The sequence below is a fragment of the Erinaceus europaeus genome, chromosome 15, assembly GCF_950295315.1.
Source record: "Erinaceus europaeus chromosome 15, mEriEur2.1, whole genome shotgun sequence".
NCBI lineage: Eukaryota > Metazoa > Chordata > Mammalia > Eulipotyphla > Erinaceidae > Erinaceus > Erinaceus europaeus.
The window spans coordinates 11,635,972-11,663,258 of record NC_080176.1 but is presented as its reverse complement, the minus strand read 5'-3'; the positions used below and the strand labels follow the sequence as shown (position 1 = coordinate 11,663,258).

At 46.0% G+C, this 27,287-nt stretch overlaps 2 protein-coding genes across 4 annotated transcripts in view; one reads left to right on the top strand and one right to left on the bottom strand.

The window, feature by feature from the left end:
* DCUN1D3 (defective in cullin neddylation 1 domain containing 3) overlaps window positions 1-6,807 on the bottom strand; it is a 47,246-nt gene extending 40,439 nt beyond the window's left edge. The window contains exon 1 of the mRNA XM_007516555.3: window positions 6,598-6,807. The gene's annotated coding sequence lies outside the window, so the exon portion shown is untranslated. The remainder of the gene's footprint in view (window positions 1-6,597) is intronic.
* Window positions 6,808-7,206: 399 nt separating this feature from the next.
* LYRM1 (LYR motif containing 1) overlaps window positions 7,207-27,287 on the top strand; it is a 30,562-nt gene continuing 10,481 nt past the window's right edge. For 2 of the 3 annotated variants that reach the window (XM_007516556.3, XM_060172853.1), the window contains exons 1-2: window positions 7,207-7,347; window positions 26,255-26,413. In XM_007516556.3, the coding sequence (XP_007516618.1) occupies window positions 26,255-26,413 (159 nt within the window). In that variant the 5' untranslated portion in view covers window positions 7,207-7,347. Of the gene's footprint in view, window positions 7,348-8,168; window positions 8,328-26,254; window positions 26,414-27,287 lie in introns of all 3 variants that reach the window. The other variant, XM_060172852.1, reaches the window with a different exon arrangement.

The following is a 27,287-nucleotide window of genomic DNA, read 5'->3' as shown; positions in this document are numbered from 1 at the left end:
GGTCGCTTCACAGGTGGTGAAGCAGGTTTGCAGGTGTCTGTCTTTCTCCCCCCCATCTCTCCTCCTTTCTCAATTTCTCTGTCCTATCCAACAACAATGACAGCAATAACAATGATAATAGCAACAACAACAATGATAAACAACAAGGGCAACAAAAGGGGAAAAAATAGCCTCCAGGAGCAGTGGATTTGTAGTGTAGGCACCAAGCTCCAGTGATAACCCTGGAGACCAAAGAAAGAAAAACTGCTAAGGTAGTGTTTGTTTGCAGTGTGAAGCATCACTACCACAAGCGTAGTTCAATGATGAACTCCAAGAGAAGGCCACATAGCCCAGTTAGGTAAATAAATTACTACAGGATCTGGAAGACTCCTGCCTGAGGCTCTGAGGTCTGAGTTCGAGCCCTGGCACCGGCACATGTCTGAACTGAACAGTACTCTGGTTAAACAACAACAACAAAAAAAAACAGGACAAACACACAACATACACCTAAGGTTCTGAAGGGCCCGGAGTTTTTCCTACTGCTTCTTGCAACCGGAGGAAGAGGAGTTAACTGCATCTGATTACAGTAAATGCTATGACTTGAGTGTTGTTCAGAATATCAAAATCATAGGTCACATACCAACCCACTTTACGCAAAGACTGTATAGAGTCCAAACCCTTTGTTAGGCAATGGGAGCTCAAAGTCGTGACCAAACTCTGCTTCATGGATAGGGTAGAAGCAATCTACTAATAAAACCAGGGGATGGGGAAATGGGGGATCTTTCCAACACACTGCCTCCTGGACTGAGAAGCTGAAACTGAGGGAGTGGTTACAAGATGCCAAACACTCCCTTCAAATGAGAAGTCCTACACGAGGCAGGTCGTTGGCTAGTTGAAAAGCTGGTCTGGACCCACAGACCTCCTGAGGCTAGAGTCACCTAACAGAAGGCAGGGCAGAACTGGAACCCAAATGAAGCTTCCCAACCCTGAGCAACTTCAACAGTCATGTTGCAATTCAGCCCGAAACCCAGCGCAGCACACCTCCAAGGGCACTCCCGGACAAGACAGAGCTCTTGGAAATTCAGCAAGTCGTCGACATGACGTGATGGCCTTTGCCTGCAGTAGGTGTCAAAATACAAGCCACAGGTAGTTTAGTTTGTGTGAAAACTAATTACTTTATTAAGTAAACCTGAGCTTCGCTGTTGGATGTGTGGTACTGAATAAGGTCTCGTTTGTGCACGCGTGCACACACATACGTCCTAGAGAGGACAACCTGGCATTTCCCCCACCCATCTTCTCCCTTCAGCAACTTCAGAGAATGACAGTCTGAGCCACTTCCAACCTTTGCTCTCTTTATTTCACTACATTATGGTGTTAACCCCCACCCCCCAAGATACTGAATCCTCTATCACCTAGTGGTGATCTGAATAAGGGACACCAACTTCTAAATACCCTAGGACCTTGCACCAAGAACTTCAGAACACTATCCCGACATCTAGGGAGAACTGATCCTGGTCACTGCTATCAACATCTGTAAACAGACACAAAGAGGTAATTGTAAGTTACCAAGAGCTGGGGAAATGGGAGTGACCACGTAATTGCCATTGCTTCAATATGAGTTACCACAGTTTCACCTCAGAACAACTGGCAGCCAGTGTACAATTAACTCTCCTCACTGCAGCACATATGTCAAAAGCCAAAACAAGTTTACGTCATGTTGTGCCCAAAGCGTAAAACACCCCCAATGTCAACAGCAAGGGGCATCAAGTCTTCCCAGGTTATCCACCTTTTAGAAGTTTGTCCACAAGTCCAAGTACTGGAGGCTGGCAGGTGGTTCTCTGAATGGAAGGCACATGTCACTATGTGGGAGGACCCAGGTTCAAGCCCTGTGTCAAACACGGGATTGTCTGCATGGGGGAAGCTTTAGGTACAGTGCTTCTCCTTCTCTCACACTTGACTTCAAGGAAAGAAAAATAGCAGCCAACAGCAGTGGAGTCATGCGGGCACTGAACCCCAGTGATGATCTGATGGCGAAAATAAATAAATAAAAATAAACAAAAGCCCAAGTGAGAAAAGAATCCACTGATACTCTAGTTTAAAAAGCCAGCTCAGGGGGGCTGGGCAGTAGTGCACTGGGTTAAGCAAACATTGCGCAAGTGCAAGAACCAGCTCAGGGATCCTGGTTCAAGCCCCAGGCTCCCCACCTGCAGGGGTGGGGAGGGTCACTTCACATCTTTCTTTTTCTCCCCCCTGTCTTCCCTTCTTCTTTCAATTTCTCTCTGTCTTATCCAACAACAATGGGGAAAAAGATGGCCTCTAGGAGCAGTGGATTCGTAGTACAGGCACCAAGCCCCAGTGATAACCCTGGAGGCAAAAAAAAAAAATGAGTTCAGCTTTGAGGATCCAAATGCACTTAGACTAGTAGATTCTTTCCCCTAGACACAATGAAGATGAAGGACTCCATGGTTTCTCCTCCTACCCATCCACCCCCTTAAAAATTAGAAACCCCAGTCTCCAAAACTCAGCGATGAAATTTCAGCCTACAACGGTATTTTCAGACCTTAGTTATAAACTAGCAAAATGAATATAACTACTGGGCAGCTTAATAAGCCACTGGGTAGACAGAGCATTTGAAGGCTAGCATTAGGATACAAAGTCCAGAATTCTTTTACCTAAATCCAAACCAAATATCAGTTTCCCACTCCTTTGAGTCATTCTTCAATACAGCCTATTGTTTGCCTGGTCAGTTCACTTTAGTCACTTGCTTGCTAACTAAGACTTTCCACTTAATATTTCAAGGTGGGACTCAGTGACTTGGTACCAGGTGCCACTGCAGTCCCTTCACAACCTCCACCCCCAGGACTGCCCAGAAACACTACTGACATTAACTCTGATGATTTCTCTACAGATGCGACTAAACTATTAGAACCTAAAACAGGTGACAGAGCCTCAATCTGTGCTTCATTTTTCTCAAACACTGAAAGGTTCTACTTAGCATTTCTAATACCACTGTTACTACAAATAGTCCAAGCAACATTTAAGTGTCTCTACCACTTGGCTCAAAGGGCCAATTCAACTCAAAGAACACACAACTCACTGTTAGAAGGTTCAAGAGAAAACAGCATATTATTCTGTTTCAACCCCCTGTCACATAGTTTGAGGGCGAAATCAAGGAGTCTTGACTGGGCTCTCAAGTGGACAATCTGGTCAAGGTGAGGCCAAAAAGCAGCTAGACTATTGGAGACGAATGGCCCCAACAAAACACAAAAGGAGATAACATCTCTTGGCTACACGACAGACCAAGGCTGCCAACAGAGTGGGACGGGGCCCACAACGGTCACTTATTTAATGCAACTGCTGAGTGACAGTCAACCTCCACCTCAGCTGAGTGCTGTCAGTCACCAGGGCAGATAGGTGAATGGAAATCTTGCAACACAGACCTGCAAACGCAACTTCAGACTCGTGTCCTTGTGGTCATCATCTCTGTAGACTCACAGCAGCTTGGCTTATTACCATCACCACTCGCCTAACCTTCCACCACAAGCTCACACACAGCTGCAAGCAAAGCAAAGGAGGATCACACCTTCAGGGGACTTATGCAACGTTAAGGAACAGCACGGAAATCCTACAGAGGGGTGCCTGCCATTGAACATGCTGCTGCGCTCTACGCAGCTTGAGACTGATCTGCTGGGAAAAGACCCATGTGACTGTTGTCTCCTCCTCTCCCACTCTCAGCAGGAAGACTGGTTTTCAAGTTACAATGATACAACAGTACCTGCAACAGTCAGCGAGAGGACTCGAGGCAAGAGAATTAATCAAAAAGGATGCTGCTTTTATATTTCCTTCTTCCTTTTTATTGAGAGACAGATTATTAACTTTTTATTATCTTTATTTATTTATTGGATAGACAGCCAGAAATCGAGAGGGGAGGGGAAGATAGAGAGAGGGAGACAGACAGAGACACACCTGCAAGACTACTTCGCCACTGGCAAAGCTTTCCCCCTGCAGGTGGGAACCGGGGTCCTTGCGCATAGTAATACGTGCACTCAATCAGGCACCTCCTTCTGACTCTTATTTTGCCTATCCTGAGCCTGGCCTCCACCTCTCTGACATAGACTCTCTCTACACTGTCCTCCTGGCTCACATGTTCTCCACACACCAACCTCACTAGCCCTTCTCCACCACCCCTCTTTTGGGATGCATTGGATCGACCTTCCCGTGGTGCATCCCGTGAGTACCCATTCATTGGGGAAACTGACGATCCTTCCTAGCCGACTGAATCCACATGGATCCCAGTCACTTTCAAAGCCATTAACTGGCTACGGAAAAAGGGCAAACGCTAGAAGAAGAAGAACCACCCCTCTCATGCCGGTCCCAGGCACTTGCCAAGCCTTTTCTATCCAGTTTCTGCACACGCCATAGTCCTTTAGCAGGGAAGCCAGCTTTTTTTAAACTGGAAGCTCTGCTGAAGTTTCACCTCCTCAGAAATGTCTTGATTGCATCCCAGACAGACGTTGCCACATCATTCTACTTTTCTTCAGCACTTGCCAAAATAAATCTGAGCTACTTCTTTATCTGTCCACAGCCCTCCCTTCAATGGAAGCTCCATGAGCATGGACCTTACTTTATCTTATGCTAGTGTACATACACCCAAAACATTGGCATTCAGCACCCTGTCGATACACACTTGCTGAATGAATGAATGAATTTTTGGCTTTTTACTCAATGGAAAGCTCGGTTCCAATCAACTTTGGTGCAAATAGCAGTCATTCTTCTGTTGCATTTCTGTGAAACATCTAAACATGCCATTACTTGTACAATTAAGGCGTTAAATATTGTTTTGCCGGTCTTGAAAGTTTTCGCAAGTAGGATGTGGCCCGTTATAATCCTTTTAATAATATGCATATAAGCTTGGTAATGGAGGGACAGGATTTCTGGATATTTTTAATCAGAGGGCCCATTAGTATTTAGACACTCTCTTTTTAAAACTCTTCAGATGACACAACTCTACATTCCACTGAGAATTTTCAAAGAAAATATTGACACGCAGATAGGAATCATTACACCTGATTCTGAAATCGTGATTACAGGCTAGATGAATGCTAATTGGTGTTTTCTTTGTTTTGTTTTGAATTTTTAACCAACAGAATATCAACAAAGAAACCTTCTTCCCAAGTATGCTTAGCTTCCTTCAGATAATCTTTAACAACTGCTCTTGGCTTGTATTTCTGGTTGAAAGCAAAAAAAAAAAAAAAAAAAAAAAGCACTGTATTGTCTCATTTGAAACCACCTAGCTGCAAAGAAATCAGCTAAATAAGAGGGACACCAACACAAACTGAGTGTGTCACTGAAGACGTGTGTGCCAGACACACAAGTGGAGAAAAGGGCGATTGTCCAACTGTAGAAACAATAAAAAGTAACATGGAGCTTTCTGTGCTCTGGAGCGCATCATGAAAGTGTGGGTGGAGAGAGACAGAGACAGAGAGAGAGAGAGAGAGAGAGAGAAACAGAAATCCAGAATTAGCCCTAACATCAAATCCTTTTGGAAAAAAAGGAGTTGACAACATGTAAATTTCTCACACATAAAAGAATTTAGAACAGGAGACCTTGGTTCCTGGGCTATGATGCCGTGTCGGAATCCTTGTCGGGGGCTTTGGGATTCCAATATTCAAGGGAGAGGGGGGGAAAAAAAAAGAAAAAGAAAAAGAAAAACTCCTCTTAGTTGGAAGCTGCCAGGCAGTGAAGTGCTTCCAGTTGTGACACAGCTAGTAGCTCAACTATTACAAAGCTTGCAGCTAAGATCTAGGATAGAGGCTGAACATCCCAATTCAAAAGAGGTAACCAAGGTACCAAGAGCCATAAAGAAAAGAAAAAAAAAAGGGGAGGGGGGAAGGGGAGGAGGAGAAGACACTGAGATCACCGCTTCGCCACAGAAAACTAAAAAAAAAAAAAAAAAAGAGAGAGAAAAAAAAAAGGAGGGGGCACCGATGAAAAAAAAAACAACAATGCCTGGTGGGGGGGGCCGTCCCACTTCCTACCAGAGGCTCCAGGCAAAGCCTCCAGCGCCACGACCTCAGGCACAGATGGTTATCGTCCATTGCAGAGGTGCACAGAGAGGCCTCCAGGTCTGCGCCCCTTAATTCCAGGGATGTTAATGATTAAAAAAAAAAAAAGAAAAAAAAAGAGGATGGGGGTGGGAAAAAGGAGTGGGGGGGGGGAGAAGGAAACGAGGGCGGAGGGAGCTGGAGATTCACCCAGCACCTCGCGCTCCGGCTCCTACCTCTCAGCGCTCCCCGGGGCACTGGGTCAGAGTCTGCACCCTCTGCAGGGCAGGCAGCACCCCAGGTCCGGGGTCGAGGGGTGCCGCCGGCGAGGGTGGGGGTTGGGGGGGAGGCAGGGACAGTAGGTTAAGTTTTCTGAGCCTTGTGGCTGACACGCCACAGGCTCCCCTCACTGTCTCTCCTTCCAAAGGGACCAGTCCAGACAAGGGGCTGATTTCCACTCCTCCCTTTTTTTTTTGTTTTTATTTCCGAAGGTACCCAGCCCCCCGCCCCTTCATCTCTCGATGCTTCCCCCCCTGGCTCCCTCATTCCTTCCACCACCCCTCCCCAAACTCACAGCTGCTCCAGAGGTTCCTCCAGTCAGACTCTGGCTGGAAACGACGGCGGCCCGGCGGGTCCAAATCACCTACCATCCCCGCTCGCGTTTCCAGACTTCCCTACCCCCAGCCGCCGCCGTCGCCTCCGCCGCCGTCCCTTCTTCTTCCACCACGGCCGCCACCTCCTCTTCATCTGCGGCCCACCGGCGGCGGCCGCCCCAAGCCCCGCCCCCGCCATCGCCTCCTGCATCATCACTTCCGGTAACCCCGCGGGCCCGCCGGCTCCAGGAGGGAGAATGGGAGAGGGGTGGGGCGGGAGGGAGGGGGGGGCCGGTTGCGTCACGACGTACGCAAGGACGTACGAAGCCGTCGCCAAGTAAGGGCAAAGACCAACGAAGGTGGGGGGGGCGGGCGGCTAGCCGGAGCTGGACTGGACCATTTGGGGGCCGGGGGGGGGGGGGAAGAGGGGAGCGCGAAAGGGTAAAGGGCACATGGGGACGAGAGTGAGCTTGGCTGTCGTTGGGTGCGGGGTGGAGGGTGGGTAGAATTTGGAGTCGAGTGAGTGTGGGGAGAGGGCTCGGCAGTACCCCCGCCCCGACCTGGGAGGAACGCTCCCTCTAGGTCCGCCCGGTGGTTGGGTCCGGCCTGGCCTACCGGACCTGCCCGAGCTCCGTCGGCCGCGGCTGTGCTGGGCTCCCGGCGCCGCCTCCTGCGAGCCCGCCGGGGGCTGCGGCGCTTCTGTGGGTGGGGGAAGGCTGGACTGATGCAGAGTGAGTGCAGGGGCTGGAGACGCTGACTCCGGGCGCGGGAGACTGGGGCAAGGGGCTGGCTCCCCGGGGCAGGGATGGGGAGGGGGGGTGCGGCGTTGCTAGGAGACGTGCTTGTGTGACCCGGGCCTCGCGAGGGCGACGGGGTGTCAGCGCCACCCTAGGGCCCTTAGGACTGGCCTGGTTGCGGGGGGGTGGGGGGCACTCCGGGATACCGGCCCGGGGCCTATGGGAGGCTTGTGAATTCTTCACTGAATGCTCGTGGGAGACTGGGGGCGGGGGTGTGGGACGAGAGGCGCCACTTTGCAGAAGGTGGACTCAGCCAGCCGAGGCCCCATCCATTCTGTATTTATTTATTTATTGGATATGGACAACCTGAAATCAATCGAGAGGGTAGGGGGAGATAGAAAGGGAGAGAGAGATCTCTCTGCAGTCCTACCTTCACCAATTGCAAAGCTTCCCTCTCTCCCCCACCACGCAGGTGGGGGACCTGGGGCTTGAACTCTGGTCCTTGTTCTTTGTAACCTGTGCACTCAACCAAGTGCGCCACCACGTGCCACCACCTGTCCCTCCTTCCTCCCCCCCAGCCCAATGAAAACTTTTTTAGGAGAGTGAGAATTGAGTCTTTTAATTCCCCTGCTCTGCAAACTTGTGAACCATAAAGCCTTGACGTTTTATTCGAGCCAAGAGAAAAAAGGATAAGGAAAGTAGCAGCTAGCCAAGAAAAGTGCCCAAAACAATAATACCAGATCAAGTGGCAGGAGATGGAGGGCCACCCAGCTAGGCTGTTCTGGGAAGGCCAGGACCCGCCTGTCTCAACACAGGAAAGCCAGTTTTCCAGCTGGAGAGAAGAGGCTGCGCGGATAGGGTTGAGGAAGCAACCAGTGCGAAGGCCGGGTGGCTGGAGCAGAAAGAAAAAGGGACAGAATGGTCTTTGTTGGAGAAGTGGCGGGACCTGATGTTGCAGAACCTTTTAACCCAAGGTGAGGAAGGGCTAGACTTCTAAAGAATTTAAGGGTTGGAGCCTGGAGGGTGGTGCACCTGGTAAAGCACACCTTACCGTAGGTGAGGAACCAGGTTCAAGACCCCACATCCCCATCTGCAGGAGGGGGAAACTCTATGAGTGCTTTTTATTGATTTATTTTTTTATCTCTCCCCTTCTCTCCAGCCTCACTCTTGCTCCAGTGGTAATTCTGGTGGCAAAAATAAATAAGTCAAGTACCCAAGAGTTTCAAGGAGGGTAGTGACCTGATTTACATAGTTAAGAACTTTCTTTTGGCGGCTGTATAGAAAAGGGTAGAAACTGGCTTGTTAGGGAACTGTTGCCGCAGAGACCAAGCTGAGTAGTGTTGAGTATAGTGTTGATAGGAGTGGTCCCAACAGAAATGGACGGAATGCCATCCAGACGGTATTGTGCGAGCAGAACTTGAAGGATTTGCTGCAGGATTAAATGTGAAGTGTATGGGAGAGGGGGAAAACGAAAAATGACTCCTAAGGGAAAACAGATTGTAAGGGAGTGTCACTCATTCTGAAGATACCAGATTGGATAGGATTAGTAACCACGGAAATGAAGATGCCTCAAAGTTCTATTTGTAAGTTGGGGAAATCAGAACAATCTTTAAGTGTGAGGATCTATACCTAGATCACCTAAGAAAAGGTTCCTAAGGAGGAAGGCCCCGAAGCTCTCTTACAAATAGATTACCCAGAGAAGGAGCAGCCAGAAAAGAGACGCTGGCGGGGGCCTGGCAGCGGTGCACCGGGTTAAGCACACATAGCGAGAAGCGCAAGGACCTGCACAAGGATCCTGGTTCAAGGTCCCGGTTCCCCACCTGTTGGGGAGTCGCTTCACAGCAGTGAAGCAGGTCTGCAGGTGTTCCTCTGTCTCTCTCCCTCTCTATCTTCCCCTCCCCCCTCAATTTCTCTCTGTCCTATCCTATAAAAGTGAAAAACGGCCTCCAGGAGCAGTGGATTCGTAGTGCAGGCCCCGAGCCCCAGCGATAACTCTGGAAGAAAAAAAAAAAAAAAGATGCTGGTTCAGACACAGCTTCAAAAATAAAAGGAGACCCCCTTGGCATCCTGGAATAAAAGAAACCACCCTCATCAGAGAGACTCAGCCACTGTAGCTAGCTTTTACTCACCCTCTGAGTCCCGACTCTCACAGCTGCTCCTACCTTTCAACTTAGGTGCAGATACTTGATTTGTGTCCTTTATAGCAAGTCTGACTTTATGTGTCAGACGTGTTCATGATTTATATCCCTCTTTTCCCAAAACACAATTCCTCTGTGTTCTGTTGGCTGCAGGTACGGAGTCTTGTCTACAGGACTGACGTGGTTATAGCTAGGTACGAAGACTGTGTTCATGTCAGCCATGGGCTTCAATAAGTAATCTCACAGGGAATTGAGTTTCTGCAGCTGCTGCCGTGGCCACCACAATCTAGGCATGGCCAATTTCTTAGAATCTAGAAAAGCAAATCAGAAGGCCTGGTCTTCAGTCTTGGATCACATTTATTTATTTATTTATTTATTTATTTATTTATTGAGCTGAAGTGATTGGCCAAGACCTAGATTAGGAATTATAGGTTGGCAAGTCAGCTAGATATTGCCTGCCAACATATTGTTTGGCCCACCAAGTGATTCAGATTCTTTAAATTTACTTGCCAACATTTAAAAATTGGACATCAGAATCCAGATTTTCTGGCCTCCTTTGAAAAATGAGACAATCTGGCAACCCCAGCCTGAGTTTCCTACACAGCAACAGTCAGTTACAGCCAGAGAACTGCTTCTGCCCTCCCATGAGCCTCCTGTTCCCCTTTGCTAAAGGCCTCTTTCCACCACCACCACCCCCCCCCCCCCGTGGTATCTGATTTGCAGTTCTCATTGGGAGCTGCCCATAACATAGCTACTAGCTGCTTGTGGTGATTTAAATTCAAAGTACATTTAAAACTCAGTTCACCCTAATCATATTTCAAATGATCAACAGCTACATGTTACCAAATTGCTTCCCAGTTGGACAAAACACATGGGGAAACCTGAGGACACTCTGGGTGCTAGTCATCCCCCAAGTGAACACAGAGAACCACAGTTTGTACCATTGCTTCTACTCTCAAGGAGCTTTGTCTAATAAAAAGCTCCAGTGCCTCTGCAGGTTGATTGAAGAGTACTTGGAAACCGTCACAAGGGCCGGGATCCCTGTGCAGAGTGAGGTTACTTGGTTGAATCAAGGTGCAAATGATGGAGAGCTCCAGGGGCATCTAATGTTAGACCCAGGGCTCCTTGAGTCTCCTAGTCCAGTTCCTCACAAAAGTATCACCAAGGAGAAATTTGAATGTTAACTGAAATGTAAGTGCTTTGTGTTCTTAATTCCCCTTATATCTGTGAAGAGTTGAAGCTTGGCTGGGTAGTTATGAATGGCTGACTGAAGTTGGTCATTACCATTGACCTAGTTTTCTTCTATTTCTAGCAAAAATACACACACCTCTGATACCACCTCCTGTTTCTGGCAGCTGATTCTCACTAACCCTACCTTGTCTTTGTCTCTCAAAGAAAGAGATACTTCCATCTGTTTTGACGAGGGACAAAAGCTTGGCTTCCATTTAAGATTTCTGCCCCTGATGGGGACAGAAATGTGTTACAGTAGTTTGATAAGAGTTTCCCTTTTTAAGTAAGCTCTTGGGTATGTGTCTGTGATCATATATCCATCACGAATACACTCGCCTCATATGATCATGTTTGGATAGTTTCTAACTCTTTCAGGCATCAGTATTTTTCTGCTACATTCTAAAGATTTTTATGTCACAGGGTCTAGCCTAATTTTTCTTTAGTTAGTTTAAAAATAGGATCTCTCCTCCCTGCCCTCACTGATTAACCATATTCTTGTCCCTTTCTGTGTAAAAAGATGCTATTTCAGAGAATAGCTGTGGCATGGTTAAGTATACCACACAAGCATATCTTGAGGTTTGCAAAACTCTGTGTGGCATAACACTTCCCTTTTTGGGTTCTAGTAACCAAAACTGAAACCAGGACAGGAAGTAAGTCTGTGTGTGTGTGTGTGTGTGTGTGTGTGTGTGTGTGTGTGTGTATGTGTGTGTGTACTGACAGGGGTGAGGGGGGTGGGAGGTGGACAGATAACAGAGCACAGAGATGTTTGGGGAACACATTTTAGCTTAAAGGTTAATTCAGTTTGGGTAAGGATGGTACCATATGGGATATGGGCATATGCCAGACAGTAGGGGTATAACATAGAAAAGAGCGCTAAAGGAAAACCACGGAGTGAGAGATAAAGGAAGAGAGAGAGAAAGGGAAGCCTGCTCATTCCTTTGGTTTTGGCACCTGTATTACATTTCCAGTAAGAACTGTGTGCTGTGGTCTGAAGATAAGTGGTGCCTCCAGCAGGGTTATTTACTCATACTGAAGAACAATAGCCCTTTACTGTACAGGGATTATTAATGGCCAGAGGGAAACAGCTTTAGGAAAATCCATTACCACCACAAAGCAATAAATTTGCCAGCAAGCACCACATTTCTTTTCCCTCCTCTAGAGACAAAGCTTCTCCCGTCCATGAACAAGGCCTCCCGATTCTGCCTTTATTTCCTCCTATTCAGGTAACGGTTGCCTGTGTCACTCCCAGTGCTAAGCGATGTACATGGATTATCTCATAAGCCCTATGACAATTCTGAAGAAGGTTCTTTCAGTTCCCCACTTTTTCTCATTTCAGGAAACAGACCTGAAAACCTTATCTAATGCGTTGGCATCAGAATTCAAATCTAGATAAGATCAACTTCGGTTCTTTCATTGTTTTACCTTTTCTCCCTTAAATATGTAGAAAAACTGAATGTTTAAAATAGTCATTTTATACTCTGCTGTCTGGGAAGAAGAAAAAAAATCTGTTTGCTTTGGTATTATGAATATTGCATGGTGTATCGCACAAAAGTAAAAGACTCTGGGGTGGGTGGGTGGGGAGAATACAGGTCCAAGAAGGATGACAGAGGACCTAGTGGGGGGTTGTATTGTTATATGGGAAACTGGGGAATGTTATGCATGTACAAACTAGTGTATTTACTTTTGAATGTAAAACATATATTAATTCCCCAATAAAGAAAGAAAAATAATAAATAAAATGCCCTTATATTGAAAAAAAAGAATATTGCAATTCCCTAGAATTTTTCCAAATGACAAAAGCTTTAAATTACAATTAGCTGAGGTGATTTCTGAACTCTCATCATTTGGGTGCAACAGGTTTGTCCCCAGCCTTAGAATCCCGTTTTTCTATTCAGCAGCCCCATGGACAAACCCTAACTGACCTTAAAAGAACTTGAGAATGAGCCTTACATTAGAGTTTTGTATCCTGTACTACCCTGGATTGGAACTATAACGCCTCCTCCCTAAATAACACTGAATCTTCAGTTCCTTATCCTGACACCCAGGGCACCAGTATTTAAAACAATATGGGAAGGAGTCAGGCACTAGCGCAGCAGGTTAAGTGCACATGGCGCGAAGCGCAAGGACCGGTGTAAGGATCCCAGTTCTAGCCCCTGACTCCCCACCTGCAAGGGGTTTGCTTCAGAGGCGGTGAAGCAGGTCTGCAGGTGTCTTAATGTTCTCTCCCCCTCTCTGTCTTCCCCTCCTCTCTCTATTTCTCTCTGTCCTATCTAACAACGGTGACATCAATAACAACAATAACTACAACAACAATAAAAAAAAAAAACAAGGGCAACAAAAAGAAGAATAAATAAAATATTTTTTTTAATTAAGAAAATATATATGGGAGTAACTAGTATTTTTAAATGCTGTAGGGTCTCCCTTTGGGAAACTTGGTCCAAATGTCATTGAGTTTGTCTAAGGATGAGAATGGGCATTGCTGTTGACTATATTCTGAAGTGTATTCCAACAAATGCCTTTGAAGCTCCAGCTACCCACCAGGCCTAGGGATAGAATGAGTGAGAGAGCACTGGCTCTCTTCACCCACCTCTGGGCAGTCTCCACCCCCCCCCCCCACCCTCCGAGACATAATGGAGGAAGAAAAGCAAGTCACAAATGAAGATAAGAGTCAGACCAACACCAGGAGTATGCTGGGGGTGGCTGTGGTACACCCAGCTGGGGTGTAGTCTCAGTGTGAGGAAGTAATGGAAGCTAAAGATAAGAATTAGCAGCTAAGCAAAGAAAGACTATTTCAGTTTTGTGAGGTGGAATCTTCACTGGACTAAAAGACAGGAGTCCCTGAGCTAAGGAGATAGTGCAGCAGGGCGTGGCCGCCACAGGTACAGATGACCGCACAGGCAGTGATTTCACTTGGCTTTCACAATGCCTTCCAGCCCACCCCAGCCTGAATCATACAATACTTGGAGAGAGATTTGACTTCATTACGTTTGTCAGTTATGAGAAGAAAGGGGAGGGTGGGGAGGGAGCGAGAGGAGAACCCACCTGGGAGCAGATTTTGAAAGAAGGGAAAGAGGTCTTTCTTTTCCCCTGGGGCTTGGACATCAATGCCCTTGCCTTTTCTGTCCCTTGTTTGTACTGCAATTCTTCGTCTTCAGTAGAAGGCAAAACCTCGTCAAAGCCCAGCAGTTGGGAGTTCTGACATTCCTGAAGCCAGAGTCATACTTCTCTGGGGAAAGGGAATTTTCATTTCTGTTCCTAAATGTCCATGCTGCCATAATTCTACCAAAGACTGGGACTGTTGTGCCAAAGGTGGGGGAGAGCTTTGGTAAGATACGCTGTAAGAAGCTCCGAGTGCTAGCTAGCAGTTTTCCTGTATGCCTCTCGGAAAACATCGAGCCATGCCTAGTGCTTAGATGCACCTGCTTAGAGCAGGTTCTAGGAGGCTGCCCAACCCCTTCCACTATACTTAAACGTGTGTATGTGTGGGGGGGGGGGACGTGGGGTAGAAGCGAGAGAGCTCTCTGCTCCACTATTCTATTTGTCAGGTTTTTGTTGTTTTATTTTTTCCTCCAGGATTATTGCTGGGGCTCCGTGCCCACACTGGCACTGTGTATCCACTGCTGGCTGGAGGCTATTTTCTCCCTTTCTGTTGTCCTTTTTGTTTATCATTGTTGTAGTTATTGTTGTTATTATTGCTGTTGTTGTTGTCAGATAGGACAGAGAGAAATGGAGAGAGGAGGGGAAAGACAGAGAGGGGGAGAGAAAGATAGTCACCGCAGACCTGCTTCACGCCTGTGAATCGACTCCCTTGCAGGTGGGGAGCTGGGAGCTCGAACCAGATCCTAACGCCAGTCCTTGCGCTTCGCTCCACATGTGCTTATCCCATTGCGCTACAGCCCAGCCCTGCTACTTGTCAGTTTTTATGTAGTTCCCAGACTGAACCTAGGGCCCTACCACTGAGCCACCTCCCAGTCCTTGTACTTTTTTAGATTTCTTTATTTCACGAGAGAGAGAGACAGAGACAGAGAGAGAGAGGGAGAGAGAGAGAAAGAGAGGGAGAGAGAGAGAGAACATGATGCAGAAAGGCCCAAGCCAGAGAACCACTCTGGTACACAGAGGTCAAACTAGGAATCTCAGTCATGAAAGTCCAGTGCTCTACCAGTTGAGCTATTTCCCCAGCTACTCAGCCCCCTGTACTTCTAGTTCAGTGAAGGGTGGATATGGTTGTGGCCTCTTTGTGTTTGGTTACTTGTTTTTGTTTGTTTGTTTAGGACACTGATCACATCCCATCACCAATTCCCAGTGCTGACTCCAAAATAAAAGCAGGCAAAAGTTTGCGGTCCAGAAAACACTCATTTTACCTTTTTGACTTTTATTCCCAACTCCCCAACCATTTATATGGAAGTGGAAGAAACTCTTTTTGCCATCTGCAAATTTGACAGAATCATAAGAATTCAAGATAAAATCTGACATCTAGCACTTTCTTCATTCATTTCTAAATTTTTTATTATATTTTTATGAGTGAATTACAAGATTATAAGATAGTCAAGGTATAATTCTACAACACTAGGGTTCTGTGTCCCCCAACCCCTTCCAGTGGAAACCACCACAGTTCTCCCAGGTCACAGATATGGGTTGACTCGATACATTTTTTTTTTTCAAATTCATGTGTTTCATGAACACATGTACGTAGTTCCATAGGCCCTAGACTATATCTAGGGTCTGTAACTTTGTTGGAGAACATAGCACCTTTTTCTTAAATGTAAGTCAGACCCTGACACCCTAGCTTGTTTTAAGATCTGCCAGTATGGGGAGTCAGGCGATAGCGCAGCAGGTTAAGTGCATGTGGTGCCAAGTGCAAGGACCGGCATAAGGATCCTGGTTCAAGCCCCCGGCTCCCCACCTGCAGGGGGTCACTTCACAGGCAGTGAAGCAGGTATGCAGGTGTCTGTCTTTCTCTCCCCCTCCCTGTCTTCCCCTCCTCTCTCCATTTCTCTCTGTCCTATCCAACAACAATAACATCAATAATAACTACAATAACAACTACAACAACAATAATAATAAGGGCAACAAAAGGGAAAATAAAAAAAATAAAAGATCTGCCAATATGTTCCTTTTGCTCTTCTGTCCTTTCCAAGACCTATCCTCCCAGCCTGTGCTGAACTCCCCATTCAGAGTTCTCTTCACACCATCTGGACTCGGCTCAGATGCCACTGAACACACCCATCTTGCTCACCTATATATAATCGTTTCACTCCTTGAGCGCACATAGCCCTAACCTCAAGTTGTTTTTCTTGTAAATCACCTGACTCCATCACTATAATGAAAGCTCTAGGAGGAGAAGGAGCCCAGCTGCTTGTAGGGCTGCACGTGCCTGGCACTTGATGAGCACTGAAACGGTTGCGGGGTGGGTGGGTGCATGTGCGCTTGGGAGGGAAGAGAAAGGCCTGCAGAATGGCAGCACCGTCCTGAACCCTGGCGTCTCCTGTGACGTCAGCTCCCTTGGGAGTGCCGGGGCCAAGGTTACCAAGGGGAAGGGGCAGTGGAGCACAGCCTCCTTTCTGTGGCAGGTGTGTGACAACAATCACCGAGGACAGCAGTTGCAGGGAGAAGGAGCTACAGATGGTACATGAGGAACAGAGAAAAAGGAGATTATAATTCATACTGAGGTATTCAATTGGCCTTCTGATCTTTCTAGGGAGTAGGTTTGCTTAGTTCCCTTTGACCCAATTAGTCAAGACCTTTAAAGCAACCACGTTTACTGAGGTTGGCCAGCGGATGTAGTGAATTTTACACTGGAGCTCTGACTCCAGATGGACTGGATTTGGTTCTTGGCCCCACCTCTCCCAAAGTGTGTGCTGTCAGATGCTTTATTAATTTCTCTGTGCACCAAGTTCCTCTGTTGTAACACTACCATACTAATTTCTACCTTAGAGAATTATTGTGATGACCACGAGAAAGAGGGGAGGGAGAGAGAGAGAGAGAGAGAGATGGAGAGAGTCAGTCCTAGGGAAGCATCTGGCAAAGAGTTAAGTGCAAAGCAAATTAGTTATTATCATGACTGTTGTTATTACATTCATGAGAATAACACAGTTCCTGCCCTCCAGGAATTCAGAGGCTCTGGGAAGGAAGAAGCACAACAACAAAGACAAAAAAAAAAACAAAACCCAAATGAAACTGCATAGGAGGGGGGCTGGGTGGCGGCGCACCTGGTTGAGTGTATGTGTTACAATGCACAAGGACCCAGGTTCAAGCCGCCAGTCCCCACCTGCAGAGGGAAAACTTTACAAGTGGTGAAGCAGTGTTGCAGGTATCTATCTTCTCCCTCCCCATCTCCCCCTTCCCTCTTGATTTCTGGCTGTCTCTATCCAATTAAAAAAAAAAAAAAGAGGTTTAGACCAAGAAAAAATTGTTAAAAAGAAGTGGAAGAAGAAAAGAAATTGCATAGGAGCAGTGGCTGACCTAGACAGAAGCAGAGAAAAGATGGTGCAGAGTAGTCTGAGAGCCAACAGGTGTCTCCTGGGTGGGGCAGGGCGGGTGCAGTGGGGCGGGGTGGGTAGCTAGCAGCAGAGATACCTCCTAAATGGACAACTCACCCTGGACAGACACAAAGGTGTCATTAAGCAGTTGCCTTAGAGCAGTAGCTCCCAAACTTCCAGTTTTCAGAGTCTACATTAACAAGTCTTACTATTTGGGGGCCAGGCGGTAGCACAGCGGGTTAAGCGCATGGACCGGTGAAAGGATCCCAGTTCGAGCCCCCAGCTCCCCACCGCAGGGGGGTTTGCTTTACAAGCGGTGAAGCAGGTCTGCAGGTGTCTGTCTTTCTCTCCCCCTCTTTGTCTTCCCTTCCTCTCTCCATTTCTCTCTGTCCTCTCCAACAACGATGACAGCAATAACAATGATAAACAACAAGGGCAACAAAAGAGGAAAAAATAGCCTCCAAGAGAAGTGGATTCGTAGTACAGGCACCGAGTCCTAGCAATAACCCTGGAAACAAAAAAAAAAAAAAAAAAAGAAAGAAAAAGCTTATTATCATTTTCCTGCCCTTAAAGGCTATAGAAGATTTTTGGTCATATATGTATTTCAAAGAAGTTCTGTTATTACCAAATGGAAATCACGTCCAGTCATGGGTTTAAAAAGTTAGTCTGATCTACATCTAAATATCTCAACAAAGAAAGTAGCTATTTGTATTGTATATACAAAAAAAAAAAAAATCTTCCTGAGGGGAAGGGAAGAGGGATGCCGGCATGCTGGGGCATGATGGCAGAAAAGGACTTAGGTTGGGAGGAGAGTACAGAAGCCCATCACGGGGAGAAGAGAGGTTGAACCTATTGTCAAAACTGTACTGTAAACCATTAACCCCTTCCCCATAAAGTGAGGAGGGGTGGTCCATCCTCCTGGTCAATCTTTTTGTTTGTTTATTTATTTTCCCTCCAGGGTTATCACTGGGGCTCGGTGCCTGCACTACAAATCCACTGCTCCTGGAGGCCATTTTTCCACTTCGTTGCTGTTGTTGTTGTTGTTGCTGGATAGAACAGAGAGAAATCAAAAGAGGAGGGGAAGACAGAGAGGGGGAGAGAAAGACACCTGCAGACCTGCTCCACAGCTTGTAAAGCGACCCCCCCTACAGGTGGGGAGTTGGGGGTTTGAACTGAGATCCTTGTGCTGGTCCTTGAGCTTCACTCCATGTGTGTTTAACCCACTGTACTACTGCCTAGGCCCCTAAATTTCTATTAAAAATATTTTTAGTGGGGGGTAGATAGCATAATGGTTATTATGCGAAGAGGCTCTCAAGCCTGAGACTCTAAAGTTCTAGGTTCAATGCTCCACACCACCATAAACCAGAGCTAAGCAGTGCTCTGATAAATAACAATAATAAATATTTTTATTTATTTTTAATAGAAGCATAAATTGAAGGGGAAAGTGGAGATGAGAGAGAGAGAGAGAAACCTGCAGCATGGCTTGACTATTTGTGAAGCTTTCCACTGAAAGTGGGGACCAGGGGTTTATACCTGGGTCCTTGCACATTGTGTGTCTCTCTACTGGGTGCACCCCTGACCAGTCTTTGAGATATCTGCTTTAGGGGATATGTCTTCTCTTTTTTTAAAGATTTTTCTTTATTATTATTATTATTTATTTTCCCTTTTGTTGCCCTTGTTTTTTATTGTTGTCGTAGTTATTGTTGTTGATGTCGTCGTTGTTAGATGGGACAGAGAGAAATGGAGAGAGGAGGGGAAGACAGAGAGGGGGAGAGAAAGACACCTGCAGACCTGCTTCACCGCTTGTGAAGCGACCTCCCCCTGCAGGTGGGGAGCCGGGGCTCGAACTGGGATCCTTACACCGGTCCTTGTGCTTGGCGCCACATGCGCTTAACCTGCTGCACTACCGCCCAACCCCCTAAATGTCTTCTTTTATTCTCCTGAGGAAACATGCTGACTCACATGATAAAGAAGACTCACGATAAAAATGAATCCTCTTGCCAAGAGTTCACCTTCTACATTTCTCCTGTGGATATTAGGCTTGCTCCTCCCTGTGCTTTGTTCATACTGTCCTCTCCCCCTTTCCTGGATGTGCTTATAGAGATTACCCCCCTCCCTCAGCCCTTTAGAAAGTTCACTCATGGGAGTCGGTGGCACAAAGCACAAGAACTGGCGTAAGGATCCGGTTCAAGCCCCCGGCTCCCCACCTGCAGGAGAGTCGCTTCACAAGCAGTGAAGCAGATCTGCAGGTGTCTATCTTCCCCTCCTCTCTCCATTTATCTCTGTCCTATCCAACAACGAAGACATCAATAACAACAGTAATAATTAAAACAATAAAAACAAAACAAAGGCAACAAAAAGAGAAAATGAATAAATGTTTTTTAAAAGTCTTAAAAATAAAAAAGTTCACTTATATACAGCTAGGCTAATAACCATTACAATTTTACAGTACATCCTCTAACTTGAGGAACATCTAGATAATGCCTGTGACCTCCCTCCCTCTCACCTTGGGGAGATTTCTTCCAGCTGTGACAGGAGTAAGAAACACGCAGGCAGTGACCTTTATTAGTCTTTTCTGAGTGGCACAGACCTGTGTTGGTGGGCACTTAGTAAAAACGTTTCTCCTGGCTCTAGGAGGATGAGAGAAGAAGCCAGTTTCCAAAATTTTTCCTTCCAGACACATTCCATATCTCATCTTCATTCATTCTGGGACTTGGGTAAATAGAAAGGGAGCTTGAAGAAGTGTCAGTCTGAGAACAAAAGTTATAAAACTTTAACTACAAAAAGTATATAGCTTATAATAATTCACAGCCCGTGGAGACTTCAGTTCAATTATGTCCTCTAAACAATTTAACAACTCAGCATTCCTGTTGTCACCCAAGGGGAATGCCAGAATACTCTCTTACGCCTACCTCGTCATCTGAAGGAGGGAGTGAAGGATGCTTTGGCTTTGGGATTAGTAGTGAGAGGTCAGTGATAGTTTTCAAGGAATAAAGGTTGGTTTTGAACCATTAAATCTATAGGAAGGAGAAAGTCGCTTTTTTTTTTTTTCTAAGCAAACTTCACTCTGAGAACAAAGGCAAAAATATAAACCAAAAGGAAAAACTGTGTGTGTATGTGTTGTGTGTGTGTACACACTTTGTTTAGAATCACCGTGTGTGTGTGTGTGTGTGTGTGTGTGTGTGTGTGTGTGTACACAACTTTGTTTAGAATCACGGATTTCTGTAGTATGAGATAGGTGGTATTTTCATTTTTTCAGCAAATACCACTGGACATTGACTGGATAGCTGGCTAGATGTTGCAAGTTAGGCAGTAAAGGAGATGGATGTGGTTACTATCCCCACAGAGATCAGGCTCAGTTGGAGGAAGACTGACATCTACAAGCAGTCACTTGGATAGTAAGCGTGATGAGAAAGATTTGCTTTGGAGGGAGCATTGGGACGGCTCAGCAGAGACACGTGAGCAAGACAAGTGAGAGGACAAGCTGTTTGAGAAGAGCCACATCTTCACTAGTTACCAGAGAGTCGGGCTGAGTGGAGGGTGGGCTGATGACAGAAGGGAGGAGGATAGAGAGAAACTTACAGAAGGAAGGAACAGCATAGGTAGCATTGGTCCTAATATAAGGTGGGGGGGCATGAGTGCCACCTGGGAGGTGGTACAATGGGCAGTGCTGGACTTGACATGCTTGAGGTCCCCGGGGTCAGTCCCCAACATCATATATGTCAGAGTGATGATAAAGTGCCCCCCCCCCATAAATAATAAAATATGACAAATAGTTGAGAGGAACAAGATAAGCACTTTTCTTGCCTTTTGCCTCAACATTTGGAAGTGGGAGCCAGGTGGTGATTCACCTGGTTAAAAGCAGGTTCAAACCCTCACTCCTCCGGGGGTGAGGGGCAGGGAGGACTTCGTAAGTGGTGAAGCAGAGCTGCAGGTGTCTCCCTGTCACCTCCCCAAAATGACTACTGGGAGCAGTGGCTTTATTGTGCAGACACTTAGTAATAACCCTGGGAGTGGCAAGCTAGACTTGTTAATAGTGCATAATGGGAAATACAGAGGGGTAGGCAGTGGCACACCTGATTAAGCACACAAAGTACTAAGCACAGGGACCCACTCAAAGTTCTGGGTTCAAGTCCCCAGCTCCCCACCTGAAAGGGGAACAGTTCACAAGCAGTGAAGCAGGTAGGCAGGTGTCTCTCTCCCTCTTTCTCCCCTCTCCTCTCAATTTCTCTCTGTCCTGTCCAATAAAATGAGGGGGGATGGCCACCAGGAGCAGTGGATTTGTATTGCTGGCACCAAGCCCAGCAATAACCCTGGAGGCAAGAGAGAGAGAGAGAACGAAATACAGCTTTTGACCCTGCTTTCTGGGAATCTTAGCTACTTATATGTTTTTTGGGGTCACATGCTGTCTGAGGGAGAGACATCACCTGTTTCCCTTTAAGGATTTGCTTTCAAAATACTTTAGCAGTAGCTAAAGTGTTTTTGCAAATAGTCCTATTAAGCACCAGTTATCCCTTCTCCTTTAAAGCCTCGGAGTGCCCGCATTGCTGGACTTGTGGATGAGATTATAAAGCACAGGCAGATACACAGTGAAGCTGGCACTCTTATAATGGGAGAAGGAAGCCAATCCACGTCAGGTTTTGGAGAGGGCTGTGCTGTAACCTCCACTTAGCTCCTCAAGTGTCATCCAGCCAAGGAGGTTTAGCCTGCTAAGTGAAGCAATCATTAATAGAAGTTAGCAGCAGACTCCCTGCCCTCACAGGAACTGACTCATGTATTTTCATATGAAACCCATGGAGTTTTACGGAGAGCCAGAAATCCAGAAACCTGTTTCCTTACCAGGAAAAAAAATGTCATCTCATCCGGGCTTTTGTTACAAATAGCCACAAAGCATGATGTTCTCTCTCTGAGTTTTGATGAATTCCTTTTAAGCACTTTTTTTTTTCTGTGAAGCATCATGGACTTCAAAAATGGTAGTGAATTTAACTTTAGTCCTTGAACTTTTGAATTGGGTGAAGTAGTGCTCTCAAGCTTGTCAAAAGTGATTAAGCCTTGGTTAGTTCCTCCTTGCTCCAAAAGATCACCAGGGTCAGGAGAAACAGGAGATGCACTCAGACTCAAAAGAAATCCTCTAAGAATTCTCAATTCTTTGCATGGACTTAAAATTTCTAGGTAAATACCCTACCCTTTAGCTTCTCTACATTCTTGAGCTGCCCAATTTGTTGTACACTTGAACCACCCTCCACAGTCTCCCTTCCTTGGGCTCCAAGTGGATCTGGTTCACAAAGAACAGTGAGCAGCTAACTGCCCCACTCCCCCATCCTGATGAACCTGTTTGAGGGAAGGACTCATGATGAGTTGTTCAGCGTTTGACCCTGCTACTCACCAAATTTCTCCTGGTCTTCTTAGCCTACATTTAGGAAAGGCAATACAGTATTGATTCTCCTAAATCCAACTAGTCAAACTCCTTCAGTAGTGGGACACTTACTTCTAACTTCCCTGAATTTCTTTTTAAGTGCAGAATAATAAATAGACTGGAGTTTTTGCATAAGCAGTGGTTTTTTTTTTTTTTTTAAAGGAAACATCTAAATTCCATTAACAGGAGAATAAGGTACATTGGGTACTTTGTTCAGTATAATGGATTGAATTGCATCTTGAGAATATATGAACTAGAGCTATGTGTAACCACACAAATATATAGGCAAAGCTGGAATAGTGCAGATGAAGACTTGGGGGGTCTCCATTTTATAGATAGCTAGTAGGCATATTTTAGTTATATTTCAAAGGGTCTGTGGCTATGCTAGTTTTTTTTTTTTTTCCCCTGAGCATGAAATCTGATATGCAGGTGGATCCAAGTTATTGTCTGGGGAGATGATGTCATGGCTGGAAAAAGGACCAGAAAGCTGGATCAGGGAAGAGAGTAGCTCCCAGATATGGGAAAGGGGTATAAATATTGTTGACTGTAAACCCCATCGATTTGATCTGATCTGGAGCCCATATTCAGCTTAGGAGTCTATGTGACCTCTGCATCCCTGTAGATCTGAGCTCACATTCTGTGGTCATGAGTAGGAATGTTCCAAGCTGCCCCAGTATCAGGACCCATCTTCCTCAGGTGTAGCATAAAGTGTGTTGTCCAGCCTCCCTTCAGAGGATGGAACATTCTCTACTATTGTTAATCCAAGTTGAGGGCAAGGTGCTATGGGGGCCCACAAAGGGGTCTACTGTGTTGTTCCTAATATAAATGACCAGTAACAATGGAGAGAGGGATTTATTCGAGGTCTAGGCCCCATCATGTCTGTTTGGGAATCTCAGGACTCCCCGAATAGGGCCCCAGCTGATGGGGTGGCCTGATAGTGACTAAAGAGTCATTGTTAAAGTATGCCAGTCTCTTGCCCTTATTCAGCTTTTGCAGTCCTTGCTTTGATAAGGTTAGCTTTGGAGTGAATGAGGGAAGTATAATCGGAAGTAGGTGAGGAGGGTATCTAAGTCTAAGTAGACATTATTTCATTATGAACTGACTCACTGAAGACTACTGTGTACTTTTGCTTTCAGGTATATATGTTGCCCTAATTTATGGATACATATAAACCTATGCTCTACCTCACAGGACCTGGTCTATATCTAGGTTTTGGGACTCTGTTAGGAAGTGAACCACAGTTAGTCAACAATTTGTTTGGCTTTATATGTTAATTCTCTTTTCAGCTACCAGGTTCCAGATACTAGCATGATGCCAACCAGACTTCCCTGGACAGACAACCCTACCAATGTGTTCTGGAGCTCCAATTCCCCAGAGCCCCGCCCCACTAGGGAAAGAGAGAGGCAGGCTGGGAGTATAGATCGACCTGTTAACGCCCATGTTCAGCGGGGGAGCAGTTACAGAAGCCAGACCCTCCACCTTCTGCATCCCACAATGACCCTGGGTCCATGCTCCCAGAGGGATAGAGAATGGGAAAGCTATCAGGGGAGGGGAGGGGATATGGAGTTCTGGTGGTGGTGGTGGGAATTGTGTGAAGTTGTACCCTTCTTATCCTATGGTTGTGTCAGTGTTTCCTTTTAATAAAATTATATATATATATATATATATATATATATATACATATATATATGCAAAGCAAGTTGCAGAAGGAATTACTGTTTACATACACACAGTTTTTAAGGCATGCTAAGCAATGTTATGTAATGTCAAGTCTGAAGAGACTGTGGGAAGTAAAAATAACATTCAGGATTTCAGGATAGCAATTCCTTCTCCAAGAGAGGAAGAGAAATTTGATTTGAAAGGGACACACTGGGGACTCAAATGTAAGGCGTGTGTGTGTGTGTGTGTGTGTGTGTGTGTGTGTGTGTGTGTATCTGTATGTCTGACTGAAATATTTTATAGTAGAAGTAAGCTAAAGATGACAAAATTTCATGCCTAAGGCTTGTAAGTTCCAGGTTCAACACCTGGAACCACTATAAGCCAGACCTGAGCAGTGCTCTAGTGAGTGAGAGAGACAGACAGAGATAAAAGACATTAAATTTAAAATACAGTTGTTTAGTGGATATACTTAGGTCTATTCTCTGCTAGGCAAATCCCCTGGAGTTAAAAATGTGAAAACCGGGAGTTGGGCAGTAGCGCAGCAGCACGTTAAGCGCACATGGCGTGAAGCACAAGGACCAGTGTAAGGATCCCGGTTTGAGTCCCTGGCTCCCCACCTGCAGGGGAGTCACTTCACTGGCAGTGAAGCAGGTCTGCAGGTGTCTGTTTTTCTCTCCCCCTCTCTGTCTTCCCCTCCTCTCTCCATTTCTCTCTGTCATATCCAACAACAATTACAGCAATAACAACAACAATAACAACTACAACTATAAAAGCAACAAAGGCAACAAAAGGGAATAAATAAATATTAAAAATAAACAATTTAAAAAAATTTGAAAACCCAGATTCTCAGTATAAAGATTTTCAGTTATCCCAATTCCTGGTTTTTATGTAGACAAGATATTAGATCAATACTTTTGAGAAATATTTTCCAACAAGACTATGATAAACTAAGCCAGCCTCTCAGTGGAATTGTGCCTGCAAACTTATTTTGTTTGGACTTTATGTTATATACAGTTGGAAAATAATAACTAGTATATATTTTTAAATTTTCACATTTTTTAAATGTGGATTGTCTCCTATTATAAAACTGTTGGGAAATTTGGCATCAGCCCTGTATCCGGATTCTGTTCTTTTTTTCCTTCTTTTTTTTTTTTTAATTGCTGGGTTATAGCTGGGGTTCAGTGCCTGCATGATTAATGTACCGCCTCCATTGGCCTTTTTCTCTTTATATAATGGGGCAGAGAGGAGCTGAGAGGGGAGATGGAGATAGCGAGGGAGACAGACAGAGTAGCACTTGTAGCACTGCTTCACCACTCATGAAGCTTTCACCCTGCAGGGTAGGGACCAGTTTGAACGCAGGGCCCTGAGCATGGTAACGCGTGCTCAATGGAGTGCACCACCGCCTGCCCACCCACCCCACTCCTGACCTAATTTCTGTGTGGCAGCAACTTGCTGAACCTAGGTAGAAGCTATTCCCTTTCAAGGCACCTCTGCCTTTTTAGTTGGCTATTATTGTTACTACCCAGCTAGGGCCCCCCATTTTGTTACCTGCCTGGCCCCAGATGTACAGGATCTCACTAACTTTGCAAGTTAACCAGGAAATTTAGTCATCCAAAATGGGCCTTCACTTCATTGTTCAGGTCAACTGTGTACTTTTACCAGGATACATGCTACAAGAAAAGCATCCCTAAGATATTCCGGTAAGGCACCTACCAGTTTAAGGAAGAGTAAGTGTGAGATCTGGTTTTCCACAGTCCTAACAATGACTGTCATGGCAAACAGCATGGTTGGGATGCTGTGCAAGGCCAGCCGAGAGAGAGCTGGGATTCCACATGCCCTGCTGACAGTGCCACCAAACAGAGCAATTTTCTCTAGACTAATCAAAGAACTTGACTTTTTTCTAAGTGTACATCTGTCTTGTCTACTGCCACATTGGCGTTCATGCATATTTCCTCTCTTCTATTTTGGTGGCTCTGAAGATGACAACAGCAACACGCCAAGAAGTCCTCGGCCTCTACCGCAAGATTTTTAGGCTGGCAAGGAAATGGCAGGCAGCATCAGGGCAGAGGGAAGACACCATTAAAGAAAAGCAGTACATACTCAGTGAAGCCAGAACCCTGTTCCAGAAAAACAAAAATGTAAGTGGACCCCAGTTGGCGATTCTAAGGAGAGCCGTTTGTTGGGCTTGTTCATTTCTTTCCTGTCCTAACACTGAAAGTCACAGGGGCAGAGCCCAGCCCCAGTTTCTCTTCTTCACTTATTTCAGGTCTCCTTTCAGCCAGACTGGCTCAGTGTCCTCCTCAGAAGACCCCCTCAGGTGATGTGAGTCAGACTACTGAGTGCTTTCAGAGAAGGATCAGGTCCCTCACACATTGTGCCCATGACCAGCTGCTCCTACAGGAGGTGCACAGCTAAAATCTTTTCCCCTCGCAATTTATAACTTATTCAAAGCCTCCAAGTATAAACCTATTCAGTGGGAAGAGAAAGGGATGGAGACAGGGTTCTCTTCATAACTTAACTGAACTCATGCCTCTTTGGCGAGCAGAGTGACTTTGCCCTTTGGGACCACAGAATTGGGTTAAATGGAGCCTCCATTAGCTAGTTTCAAGGAACTGCACATCCAGACATCAGGGAGCCAGAAACCAGTTCTAAGAGGCTTGATTTGACCCATCCCAACAAACCATAAAGCATGAGCTGTTAGCATGGGAAACAGCGTTCTGCTCTTGCCCTTTCTTGCCTTTTTCTCATTGATCTAATGGCTTCAATGCTGTCACTGTTCCCCTTGAGAAATTTCCTGGCAATTGGCTGTCTTTATTTTTCCCATCCGGAGCCATCTCTATCTCCTCCCTCCCTTCTTGCCCTCTAGCAAACAGTAGGAGTCCTCTGAAGGTCAGCTTTCCGCCGCACGAAGGCCTTAATATCATGTGCCCACCTCACACTTCCAGCCTCAGCCTCTCTCCAACTTCCTGAAGAACCCCAGCACAAACGGAATGGCCCAATGCAGAACTCGTC